Source organism: Sminthopsis crassicaudata, chromosome 5, assembly GCF_048593235.1.
Source record: "Sminthopsis crassicaudata isolate SCR6 chromosome 5, ASM4859323v1, whole genome shotgun sequence".
NCBI lineage: Eukaryota > Metazoa > Chordata > Mammalia > Dasyuromorphia > Dasyuridae > Sminthopsis > Sminthopsis crassicaudata.
Window position 1 is genome coordinate 59,830,822 of NC_133621.1, and position 13,941 is coordinate 59,844,762.

The 13,941-nt window shown below is 35.0% G+C and overlaps 1 protein-coding gene across 1 annotated transcript in view; it reads right to left on the minus strand.

Moving 5' to 3' along the window:
* The window catches only part of C5H10orf67 (chromosome 5 C10orf67 homolog), a 113,153-nt gene that overhangs the window by 16,636 nt on the left and 82,576 nt on the right, over positions 1 to 13,941 (minus strand). The window contains exons 17-22 of the mRNA XM_074269535.1: positions 13,507 to 13,602; positions 12,984 to 13,090; positions 12,824 to 12,889; positions 9,641 to 9,728; positions 4,999 to 5,073; positions 4,832 to 4,904 (exon numbers count right to left, since the gene is read on the minus strand). Coding sequence (XP_074125636.1) covers positions 4,832 to 4,904; positions 4,999 to 5,073; positions 9,641 to 9,728; positions 12,824 to 12,889; positions 12,984 to 13,090; positions 13,507 to 13,602 — 505 coding nt within the window. The remainder of the gene's footprint in view (positions 1 to 4,831; positions 4,905 to 4,998; positions 5,074 to 9,640; positions 9,729 to 12,823; positions 12,890 to 12,983; positions 13,091 to 13,506; positions 13,603 to 13,941) is intronic.

Below are 13,941 nucleotides of genomic sequence, written 5' to 3' on the forward strand. Positions count from 1 at the left end.
AATTTCCAGGTCTAAATCTCTCCGAGTGACACTCTCTGTCCATCTCCTTGTGTCCCTCTGTCCTTCCTGTGTCTGTATCTGTCTCTGTTTCTATTTCTCTGTTTCTCTGTCTTTCTGAATGCCTTCCTGCCTCTGCTCTGTCCTGTCTGTCTGTCCTCTTTTTTGCTATGCTACATATATATATATATATATATATATATATATATATATATATATATATATATATATATATATATATATATATATATATATATATTACTTATGCGTGCACACGCACACACACACACACACACACACACACACACACACACACACCACATTCTTTCTCATACTTGAGCCCTATCCCTCATTCCCCAATTATCTATTAGGTATCTACATTTGGATGTCCTTCTAGTTCCTTAGCCTCAACATGCCCCAAAACTGACTCAAGGACCCCTTATCGATCCCCACCAAACCTTCCTCTTCTTCTCTTAACTTCCCCTATATGCTTACTATTCTCTCAAGCATCTAGCCCTTTTTAAGCCCCTTTGCCTCCCCCCATTCTCCATATATACTCAGTAGGCAGTTGAGATGGTTTAGTGGATAGAAGCAAACTTGAGTTCAAATCTGACCCTCAGAGACTTACTTAGCTTTGTGACCCCTGGGCAAGTCACTTAACTCTGTTTTCCCTCTCAATTTCTTCATTGGTAAAATGGGGGCAATAATAGCATCTCTCAGGGCTGTTGTGATAAAATGAGATAATATTTGTAAAGCACCTAAACACAGTGCTTGGCACATAGTAGGTACTATATAAATGTGAGCTATTATTATTGGCCACAATATGTCAATTGTATTTCTGAAATATCTAATGCTTGCTACAGAGCTTATACCTTTATAGTTTTCTAAATGAATGTGCTCAGTGTGCAAAGAATCTTTGGGGCTAGAAGGAAAGAACATTATATTTTGGACAGTGACAGAATGACAACAAAGGGACACCTGTTTAACAGGAGATGTTTGTCAACTAAGGAAACTAACCTTCCCCTCTCTTTTCCATTCTAAGAATCATTATTATTAAAATTAAAAAATTCTCTTTAATTTTTATCTCAGATATAAAACATTATCTAAACAAAGATTTAAATGAAAAAAAAAATAATCAAAATCCTCAAGGAGATGCTCCTATCTTGCCTTTAAATGTAGACCACAAATTTATTGTTTGAGAAGGACAATATTATTCTCATTTTATCTTTTTCAAACCTCCAACATACATCATTTAGATGGAGAAGGGGAAGTCATTATCTTTCAGGTAGCAGGGGATTCATAAATGTTTGATGATGATTAACTGACTTGCCAAAGGTCACACAGATACTCAGAGCCAGAATAAAGGCCCAAGTGTCCAGATTTTTAAGTCAGTTCATTTTCCATGACATCACAGTTTATCCTGCCTAAAACAAACATGCTATTATCCATCCTATTTTGTTTTGTTCTGTTGGAAACCACTGGAAACTGATTGGCAAAAAGCCACTTGGAGTTTACTGGGTTTGAAGGCTGAAGTTGGTGATTATTAGCATTTATTCTGCAATATTCTAGGTGTCAATTATCCCAAGCTTAGTTAGGAAATTCTCCAGAGCAGGGGAAAAGCTCTCAAAGTAAAATAAATACATGCCATACTAGATTATACTTTTATAAGAATATTAGAAAAGATTTAGAAATCTATGATTATAAGAGGTTTAGAAATCCATGATTTATTGCAGCAGCACCAAATTTGCTGTCCTTCAGAGCCATAAGGCCAAAGCAGATTAAAATGTAATTGGGAAATATTTAACAAAACAAATAAAAATATAATAAAATATGAATATTATGTGGCCTATTAAGTCAACATGTAGCCACAAAGATCCTATATGAGTCTATCACTAATTTAAGTATTGTTAAATCTCTGTTTTTCTTTAGATCTATGATATTTGCATGTTAATGAAACAAAGTCTACTTATACATTCTGTAGGAAGGAGATCTGGTTCATAAGTGGACATGGCCAAAGAATATAACCCAAGCCTTATCAGTTTGGTAGGAAGTGTCAGCCATTATTAAGTTTTAGCAAGGCCTTTAGGAACTCTAAGCCATGATAAAGCATCAGAGAAAGATTTTATTGGAAGACAAAACTGAATAAATGACTTAGAGAATGTAATAGCCCATTATGTTTTCTGTTTGTTGATGAAAGAAGCATCTCACAGCAGAACAAAGTGTCTTCTTCTTCAGATTGTTCCCTATATTTTGGATCAGATAATATTCCTTAATATCTACAACCATGGGAGTAGTTTAATTATCCTCTGATTATCATGATCAAATGAGATATAAAACAGAGATGGGGCTCTGTTCTTGCCAAAGGTGGTTTTGTTTTGTTTTTTTTCATTATCACATGAGGTATTTAGTGCAGTACAAATGGAGGAGGAATTTTTTTAAATAGATCAAGGATTCCTTATATTTTTTATAGCCCCTCCTTTGGGAAATCTGTTGAAAATTATGGATCACTTTTCACAATGATATCTTTGAAAGAATACATAAACTACAAATGAAACCAATTCTATTGGAATAGTTATCAAAAAATTTAAAGATAAGTTCAAAGATGCCTATAAAGAGATGTTCCTTTTTGTGAATGATAATGTACTGGTACATTTAATCTCAGGATATGATAGAAATTCCTTAGTCAACCCATTGAGTTAGTCTGTAAATATTTGATTCTTAAAGCATCTAGGTGGTGTTATGGATAAGATACTGGATTTGGAGTCAGAAAGATCTGAGTTCAAATTCTATTATAAACACTAGCTATATTTCTTCACATCTCCGACTCAATTTTCTTATCTGTAAAATGTAGGTAATTACATCATCTACTTCAAGAAGTTGTTGTGAGAATCAAATTAAAAAAATGAAAAACTTAAAAGTTCTATATAAAGGCTAGCTAATGATAATATAGTAGCAACAATAGGCAATGCTACATATGAATAATGAGCTGGGCTCAGAAATGAAGAGGAAAAACAGGGCCAACAATAATAATAGTTAGCATTTACGTGCCGTTTTAAGACTGATAAAGTGTTTCACATTTATTATCTTGTTCCTCAAAAAAAGGAGAGAGAATAAATATATAATTATCTTCATTTTACACAGAAGAAAAGTGATGCTAAGCAAGGTTAAGAGACTAAAAATTTCAAGGTGATATATTTGTAAGCAACATATAAGTTAGGATTTGAACTCAGGTCTCCTTTGGCTTAAAATCCAGCACTCTATTCATGATGCTGGCTAACTAGGTTGTATTTGGGAATATTTCAGTTTTCAGAAATTTCAAGTTGAATTCTACCCTGAAACAAAAACTTGTAAACCCTAATATTCTTCTGGATATTTTGTCTGGCTTGAAATCATGGAGCACCATAGTCAACAAAACACTAAAACTTCATGCTGCAATCAAAATTGAAGGGTGACAGGGAGATAAATGGTAGGTATAAATAAAGTCTCGCATTATCCAAAGTGATTGAAAAGCAATTGCATAATAAAGGCAACATAAAATTGGGAAGAGATGCATGAACATGACATGGAGACCCAGAGAAAGGCTTCCATCATGGTGGATGGATCTTCTGTAAGTATGGGAAGGCACAGAGCAGAGTCTCACAGACTGAATCATGGGTGACTTTTGATCTGTAGTTTTGGAAAGAAAACCCTCATCCATGAAATCAGGGATCCTTTATAGTATTGCAATGTGTTACTGTATCATCTGATGCAACATATTTATGGAACTTTGGAGTAGATCCTTTATTACCCTCTAAAGGCTTTTTTAGGAGCAAATGAAAAAAAAACATTTGTTAAGAATATTATTTTCTTTAATATGGCAGTCAAAACCTATGAAAATATCAGTTTGAAGACCCCTAGGTTTGTTTGATGCCATAGAATACATGCAGCCAGCTGACTCCATCAGTGATGAGAACCTGAGAGCTTAGAAGGACTCTCAGAATTCATCTGGCCCCATCCCACCCTTATTTTACAGATTGTGTTAAAATTGCATCTTCTTCTAATCCCTTGGACCACCTCCTTCCTTCTAGTGTATAGAGTAAGTTTATTAGTAGCCAGTATAAAGCAAAAATAATAGAAGTAAAACTGAATAGGGATGGTTAAGTGGCACAGTGGATAAAGCAATTGAACTAGTGTCAGAAAGATCAGAATTAAAACATTTACTAACAATGTGATCCTGGGCAAATCATTTAACCCTCCTTTGCCACAGTTTCCTCATCTGTAAAATGAGAAAGAAGTGGCAAATCACTGCAATAACTTTGCCAAGAAAATCTAAATGGGGTCACCAATCACAGGACACAATTGAAGTGACTCCAACAACAAATATTTAACCACTCAAGGAGAATGAGTAAACTCAAAATGGGACAGTGTCTAACTGGGTAGAGAAGCTAACTTTGCTTGCACTGAACAAAGGGAAACGTTTGGCATTCTATATTGCTCTCTTCAGCATTTATGTCCCTGAACTAACAACAACAATAACAATAACAATCATGATATAACTGCTACCCTTTACAAAAATGCTTTAAAGTTTGCAAAACACTTTACCAATGTAATTTTATTAGATCTTCACAACAATTTTAAAGGTTAAGTGCTCTAATCATCCCCACATTATAGATAAAGAACCTGAGGCAGACGCAGGTTTAAAAGACTCTCCTAAAGTCACATAGCTAATAAATGAAGGCAAATTTGATCTGAAATCTATCCTGTGTTCTATCCACAGTATCACCTAGCTGCAAGTTAATTGCCTAGTAATGACCAATTGAAAAATCTTAAGAAGGCACAAAAAAAAAATTCTTACCTCTTGATGTAGTGGGCATTGAAAGGTAATAGTCTTCACTGCTTTGAGAATGACTACTGCCATCTGGACGGGACTAAAGGAAAATATTTAATTATTAAGGTTGAGCAGTTATCAAATTATTTGCTGGTTTTTTTCAAAAAACATCTAAAGAAAATAAAACTTCATACCAAAACTGTGGATTGAAATGACTTTTCTTTCACTGGTTGGTTCTGTTTTGGCTGTATATATAAGGGCTTTGCTTTCTAGAATGCACAAAAAATGGAAAGAAGACACTGAGTTATCCAGAAGAATAAGCATGGCAGATCAACTAAGTAGAGACTAACTATCTCTACAAAATATTCTTTCCTGGAGGAAATGAGTGTTAGGACAGCACTAGTCTGCTTTGATATAAACTGGCAGATGTTTTCCCCTCGGATTGACAACTTAGCTCAAACATACTGCTGTTTCCTTCCTTGTGCCAACCATTTGCAAAAGAAAAACCAAAAATATTTGTTTTGTGTTATAAGAGTATTTTCATGCCCACTGGAATTTGAAGTTTGAAGGATTACAAGATGGAGAGATTTTCTTTCTTTGAAAATCTTTCACAATTTTTTGCCTTTATTTTATATGTATTATAGACAATATTTATAATTCAACAAAGATTAGAATCTACCATGTGCGGAGTATATTGCAATATACCAAGTTTAGATAAGACACAGGGATTCATCTAAAGACACATACACACACAAAACCCCGACAAACACAAAGATATGTACACACTTCTTGATTTTGAAATTGTTTTCAGCTCATCCTGGGAGTAGGAGAAAATCTGCCCTAGCTGGCAGGGTTTGGGCTCATTCTGTAGTAACATCCAGGTCCCAAGAAGCTGTACCCTACCAGTTCCATATCTCTGGGATTATACTAGAAAAAAATGAAACCCTTGCTTCCAGGGAATCAGAAACAGCAGCATACATGCCAAATTTCCATAACCATCACATGCTGAAAGAAAAGCATGGCAGATCAAAGACCAAATCCCTATTTCCTAATCTTCATTCTTTATTTTAACTATAGACCTTTAGCTATCTTTGTACAGCATATGTCATTTTTCTGGTGTTAGTAAACTCCCTGAAGATCAGGGCGGTGTCTCTGTATAATCCTTAGTAGAGTGGACTTTGCACACCAGTTATTGTTTAATTATATCCAACTCTTGAGGTGTTTTCTGACAAAGATATGGGACTAATTTGCCATTTATCCTTCTCCAGTGTATTCCCATTTTTATAGATGAGTAACTGAAGTAAACAGGTGATAAGTGACTTGCCCAGGAATATAGCTAGTAAGTATCTAAAGTCACATTTGAACTCCAGGCTCCCTGACTCCAGGCCTAGTACTTTATTCAGTTCTTTGCACATGGTGATGGCTTATTATTTACTGAATTGCAAAAATTGTATATAATCAATAAAATTATGATGACAGACCATTTAGTATTTTCAAAGAAATGGCATTTATCCAACTTTGTAATTATTCAACCTTCCAATTCCAGTGGGCATGAAAATACTCTTATAAAACAAAACAGACTATCTCCTCTCTATAGGAGCACTTAATTCCCCCAGAATTCCAGGGGCAGGAAAGTAAACTCCAGGTTAGAGGTAGTGATCTCCCAAGCAGAAGCTTGAAAAAACCGCAGTCATATAAAACCTGGAAGTGGCTTCCCACATCCTGAAGTAGCATTCACTGGAGCTGGGAACGTAGCCAACTTAAATCCAATAAGTCAGACACCTTTCACACTTCCCTTTTTAGCTTGTCAATTGATCTTTAACCTAGACACAGTACCCAGTAAGTACTTCAGAGGCTTCGTAAATAATAGGGGTTTCGTAAATGCCTGCTGATTACTGTTTGACATAAAAACCTCCCCTCTCTGCTCAAGCTTACCTTTTATATCCCTTAGCCTTGTGACAGGCTATGAAAACATTTTTAGCTTATTTGATCAAGGTATATGTTATTTCTACTTCTGAAGTTATGTCACTGATTGGCTAGAGGATTCTCGAGAAAAAATATTATATGATTAACTTGTAACATGATGTTCGAACTTAAGAAATCTTAATAACAACCCACTAATTTAGCTCCTAACTGGACATTCACACTTAGCTAATCAATATGAGAGTTTGTAAAGAAAAATTATGAAAGCAGAAACAAATCTAATCTTTTGGTTATATGTTAAAGGAAATGAAATATTTAATACTTTTAAAAGTGACATCTGATACATGAATATTAAGACAGGATACTAAGCAGATTCAGTATCTGAAATTAAGGCAACTCTAGATAAAATATTGTTCTTTACTCAGAAAACAGAAATGAATGAACATAGAAGAGTTATAACTGCATGTTCATACTCATCAGTTGGCAGGGAAAAGCTCAGAATCTGAGGAGACCTGTATGAACTGATGCAGAGAGAAGGAAGCAGAACCAGGGAAATAAATTCTACAATAACAACATTATAAGGAAAAACAACTTAGAAAAACTGGAGAACTCTGATCAATGAAGTGACTAACCTAATTCTAGAGGGACTTATTGATGATGAAGCATGCTACCCACTTCCTGAAAGAGTTGTGATGAATTCAAGATGTAGAACGAGACACATTTTCTGGCACAACAAATGTGGGAATTTGTTTTGTTTCACTACATATATTTGTCACAAGGAAAGACTCATTTTTAGCACTATCTTTTTTAGCTACTCTGCTCCTATCACTGCAAAAGTAGAAGGCTACAGCAGGAGGTCAAGGGTTATTTTCTATCTTTTTTTTAAATGAATTGCTATGGACAAAGAATTCATCACCAAGTGTCTTGCTCACTATCAATGAACCTTTGTGTACTTAGCTAGGTTAGTGCTCAGAAAGTACTAAATAATTTATTGAGATTACACTCATTTTTTTTCAAAACACAATATAACCCACAAAAGCCTTTGCTACACTAGTTTAGCCTTTGAGAAACCAGGATCACAGTTTCACTATGAGAAGGCATCGAGGTAAGGCTTTCTAAAAGTGCAAGCTTTTTTAAAGATAACCCGAAGGTTTTAGTAGCTTGTGTAGCTGCCATTTCACACTATGGACACAGTGTAAATTTGCTTTCCATTTGGGAGTACGGGCTTTTTTGTACTCAAGCTGTTGCCTAGCTAAAGCTTACTCATCCAACCAGTTCTGAATATAATTAACTGTGCTGTCATATAGATCATAGGCATCACAGTCTCAGTCTATACTTGAATATAGACCAAATCAGATTCAAATATAATGGAGAAATATTTGAAAAAATTAATTAAAATATAATAAAACATGGATAATATTATTACATTTGAAAATTAAGTCAACATGGGCTACACACACACACACACACACGCACACACACACACATATACACATATATATAAAATTTGCTGAGGCAGTTGGTGTTAAGTGACTTGCCCAGGGTCACACAGCTAGGAAGTGTTAAGTATCTGAGGCCAGATTTGAACTCAAGTCTTCCTGACTTCAGAGCTGTGCTCTTTCCACTGTACCACCCAGCTGCCCTGATCCACAGATATTTTGATGTAAAGTTTAGTGGCCCCCATTTCTATGCAAGTTTGACACCATTGATTTTTTATTGTTCAGTTGTGTTCAACTCTTTGTGATTCTATGGACCATAGTACTGCATGCCCTTCTATTCTCCACTATCTTCTAAAGTCTGTCCAAGGTCTTGTACATTGCTTCCATGACACAATCTATCCATCTCTATCTGCCATCTCATTTTCCTTTAGCTTTCAATCTTTCCTAACACCAGGGGCTTTTCCAATCAATTCTTGCCTCTTCAATGGAGAATACATAAGAGCATTAAATTTAGAATTAAAGGACCTGAATTTGAAAATCTGTTCAACTATTTAAGTTCTGGGTGACTTCAGAGAAAGTAATTCCATCTTTGTAGATCTTTTCTCATCTTTAAAATGAGGGAACTAGATGGTTTCAAATGAACTCTAATATCAATGCTAGTTCTAACTCTATGAGTATATGATCCATGTAGGTGCAACTTCCCATTGGTCTTGATTGCATGATGTCAAGACACTTCCTTTATGTACAAGGACCTCAAATTCAAAGAATCAATAATTAAATCAACAGTCAAGTCAAAGATCATTTATTTAGTGTGTATTATGTGCAAGGCCTTTCCAGCATAGTGGAAACTTGAAGAGCTTTTGTTCTACTGGAAGAAACTTTGTAAATCAAGCATCACCTCTATGATCTTGTGAGGGAAAGATAGTAGAGTGTATCAGGAAGAGTGTCAGAGTCAGGGGTTCCAGGTTCAAATTCTGTTCCTTAATGTCTGTGTGACTTTGGGCAAGTCTTTTAATCTCGCCAGACCTCAGTTTCTAAACTGTAAAATGTGTGTGCTGGACCAAATGAATTCAAAGGTTCCTTCTCGGAGTCCATGTTCTATGACTTGAATATTTCTGGATTGACTATTTGATTGATACTGACTGAGCAAACTTCCACACTTTGGAAGGTTTCAACTTTAAAGTCTCAAAAATGTAGGAGGTGTTATTGGAAAGATATCCATAATTGTGTTTACTTGATGCCTCCAATTTTTCTGCTTTCTTGGTCTTGTCTTGGTCCTAGGGACTGCTCCCTCCATTCCTTTTTCCCTTAAGAGAAGGCCAAGGCAAGGAGACTCAGAAGAGTCTAGTCATAGAAATATCCATATATATCCCATGAATGTATATGAAAAAATCCACCTGAGAAGTAGTATGGCAGCAAGCTACCAACAGGAGCGTTCAAAAGGAGCAGACAGTCTAAAATCATAGTTACTTACATTATAATTGAAGGATGTCTCGGAAAGCGTTACATATTGGCGAAGCATTGACTGTCTGGTAAACATTTCGTTCTTTAGGGCATGGTAACTGAAAAAGAAGGAAAGAGTTTGATTCAGAATATTATTTAATAATTTATTCCATTTTAAGTATTCCTACCTTAATGGGGTGCAGATATTTAGTAACTGCTTTTCTTGTAATTTATTCTCAGAGCTGATAAAGAATCATTGAATGTTAGGAACGGGTGGGATTTGTAAACACACTTCTTTCAACTGCATATTTTATGTATAATGAAATCAATTTGGCTTGGTAAAGACAGATATCTGACACACTAAGTTAACAAGAGGGGGACAGAGGAATGAGAGAAAAGGTGGCAATAAAACTCTCCTTTGTCTATCAGAAAAAACATTGCTAGTTTCTTGTTAATAAAAGTATCTCATTCCTCTAGTCCTGAATGGTGGACTGAACTCTGATTATTATCAGTTTTGTTCTCTACTCTTTGGGGAGCTTTAGGCAGTAGCTAAAGATATTTTCAATGACTGCATCTATAACTTGTTATACACACAGAATTTCAGAATCCTACACAAAGGAAGAAGAATAATGAATAAGGAAGTGTACCGAAGAAGTAATTGTAGGGTATTGATAGATGGATAGTTAGAACTGGAAGGGTAGATTAAGGGGATGTCATAGACATAGTATATCTAGGTTTCATCATGGTATTTGAAAATTTTACTTTTTAATCATTATAGGAGGAGAAAAGGAGATAAGAGGCAGACAGGGAGAGAGAGAGAGAGAGAGAGAGAGAGAGAGAGAGAGAGAGAGAGAGAGAGAGAGAGAGACAGAGAGAGAGAGAGAGAGAGACAGAGAGAGAAGAGAGACAGAGAGAGAAAGAGACAGAGAGACAGAGAGACAGAGACAGAGAGAGAGAGAAAGAGACAGAGAGAAAGAGACAGAGAGAGAGAGAGAGAGACAGAGAGACAGAGAGAGAGAGAGAGAAAGAGAGAGAGAGACAGAGAGACAGAGACAGAGAGAGAGAGAAAGAGAGAGAGAGAGATAGAGAGAGAGACACACACACACACACACACACAGAGAGAGAGAGAGAGAGAGAGAGAGAGAGAGAGAGAGAGAGAGAGAGAGAGAGAGAGAGAGACAGAGAGAGAGAGAGAGAGAGACAGAGAGAGAGATTTTAAGAATTATAAAGAAGAGACCAACACTGATAGAGAAGAATGTCTCTAGTGTAGTGCCCTAGTGATCTATCCTTGGTCATATCCTTTCAATTTTTTTTAAATCAATAATTTGAATGAAGATGCATTTGACAATGCTTATCAAATATGTAGATGACATGAAGCTATTAGGGGAAACAAATATAGGTGATAAAATTGAGATTTTAGGATCATCGATTTAAATGAAAGGGACCTCAGAATCCATTTTTCTCCAACTTCTTCATAGTAAATTTTTGAAGATGAGGAAACAGAACACTGGAAACATTGTTTCTTGCCCAAATTCACCCAGGAAGTGGAGAGCAAAATTGGGATTTAAAATCAAGTTATCTAGATCCAAAAACAATAGTCTTCCAAACTATCTTAGATTTAAAAAAAAGTGCTAGGTTAAAAGAATCAAACAAATGTTTCAAATGCAAATCTTATACTTGGGTTAAAGGTCAACTGCTAAAGGATAGGAGAGATGAGAAGGCACAGAAATCAGGTCTTATGAAGAAAAAGTGTAGAGATTTTTGGCATATCGAGAGCTCTGTCAAGAATTCCATAGGAACAAACAACATGTTGTACTAGTCAATATCTTAGAAATAAAAAGTGATGAGGGGGTGACCTAGATGATGCATACCATATAAAAATCAGTAGAAAAATATAGATATGGTTATTAGATATATCTTTTAGGAGGTGATCATAGATTCTTTCAATTTTTATTTTATCCTCTGGTTCTAGAATATCAGGACAGTTTTCCTTGATAACTTCTTGAAAGATGATGTCCAGGCTCTTTTTTAGATTGTGGCTTTCAAATAGACCAGTAATTTTGAAATTCTCTCTCCTGGATCTATTTTCCAGGTTAATCGTTTTTCCAATGAGATATTTCACATTTTTTTTGGGTATTTTTGCCATCATTTTGGTTTTGTTTTGGTGTATCTTGATTTCTTATTAAGTCATTAGCTTCCATATTTCAATTCTAATTATTAAGTAGTAATTTTCCTCAGTGGGCTTTTTGTACCTCCTTTCCCATTTGGCCAATATTAATTTTTTAGGCATTCTTCTTCTCATAACTTTTTGTATTTCCTTTTGCATCTCTCTCATTTTTTTTCCCAGTGGTATAATTATTAGGGAAAGGGGATTGGCAAAGTACTGCAGTATTTTTGAGTAGTAGTATGCAATAGCCCCAAAGAAGCTAAGATAACTCCAAATGGGCTCACAAAGAGTCAGATATGATTGAAACAACTGACAACAACAAATTAAGGAGAAGAGTTGGGAGAGACATGATAGCTGTCTACAACAAAGAGTTAAGTCTTTTCAGTGATGTCACCATTTATAGATATTCCCAAAAGCCAATTGTCTTTTGAGAAGATCCTGACTTTCAATAACTGAGTATCTTTGGCACTAATATTGATTCCCTCAACCATAATAAAAGGAAAAAAAAAGAAGGAAGGAAGAAAGGAAGGAAGAAAGAAGGAAGGAAGGAAAAAAGAAAAAAAAGAAAGAAAGAAAGAAAGAAAGAAAGAAAGAAAGAAAGAAAGAAAGAAAGAAAGAAAGAAAGAAAGAAAGAAAGAAAGAAGAAAGAAAGAAGAAAGAAAGAGAAAGAAAAACAAAACCATCCCTTTGCAAAGGGATTCTAGATTGTTAGAGGGATAAGCAACCTTCTTCCTATAGGTTCAAAATCTGTGGAGATCCCAGATGAGCCACTAAAGGTGAGACATATTTAAAAGCCTTGAGAAGAGTAATCTGTTTAGCTACATAACCCTGCCAGGGGACTCTTCTAATTGTGAATCCTTCATAGCCCACATAGGGGTACAAAGACAAGCAAATATCCAAAGACAGTTCCCTCTCTCACAAACATGAAAACCACAGACACTCCCATAGGAAGTGAAAACTAGTTTATAAGAACAAATGGTACTTAATGGCAAGATGATTATATAATATTTTTATAATATAGAGTTTGTATATGATTTGTCACTATACCTCTTCCTTAGAATTAAGTATTTCCTTTCCCACAATTTGATTTCCTGATCAGATTCCATTTGAATGCTGAAAAAAAAAATTAAAGGGCTTAAATAGTTTACTTCATAAATTCAAAATTTGTTGTTGTTGTTGTTGTTGTTTTTAAAATAATGGGCAATACCATTTTATATATTTTTTCTGCATTTCCGAAATTCTTTTCAGTTTTGCGACTTGATACTCCAATGGCCGTTTATTGTCTTCTGATTCTCTCCATATTATATCTTCCTTCTAATAGAAACAAAGAATTAAGCTAATTAACTCCATAGTGACAAGGCTGAAGAGTTTTGCAGAAATAATATAAATTAAGAACATCTAGGCAACAGAAAAAGGGGAACATAAAGAATTTTTGGAAGGAAATAACAGGCTATCTATTGGTTATCTGGTATCAGCCTTCATGTTTATATTTTCAGTGTAGTATTATCTTCTTCTAGAGTAATTTTCATTTTAGTAGGAGGGAAAGCCAAAGAAATGATTGTCTAATGGTAAAATTTTTTTATCAGTGGACTGGAAGGGGAGAGGTATATTATTAGGATACATGTTCTATTAATAAAGTTAACCCTTGGTGCAGTTAGAGATGTTTGTGCCATTCTTTAGAAATTTCTAATAAAAACAACTATGTTACTAAAAAACAATAAAAGTAATACCTCTGCTCTTATTGATTCAACTTTGTCTAATGATGGTACTTTCTCTCTCATTAAACTTGCCGGTATAGCAGGTAGTTTTTTCATCAAAGCTCTTGGCTGAAAAAAGAAAAAAATAAAATGAGATAAATATTGTAGTTTCAAAGGAACATTAAGGTTATACTTTCTCAGTTACAGAGAAGCTTGATAATTTAGGCCCAAGACAAACTTTTACCTGAATTATCTCAGTAAGTGACTTAGTCTACGTCATGGGTAGTATATGAGAGTTTGACTTTTTTGTTCTTTCAACTGATTTCCAAAACTCAACATCTTCATTATATTTCATACTTATTTGTTTCAAAGAACAGATTATTACATAGACGTTGGCCAAAATTCATCTTTCTGCCCCATGCCCTACCTTGCTCCCTATTGTTCAATCTAGACTTCTGGTTTCTTCCC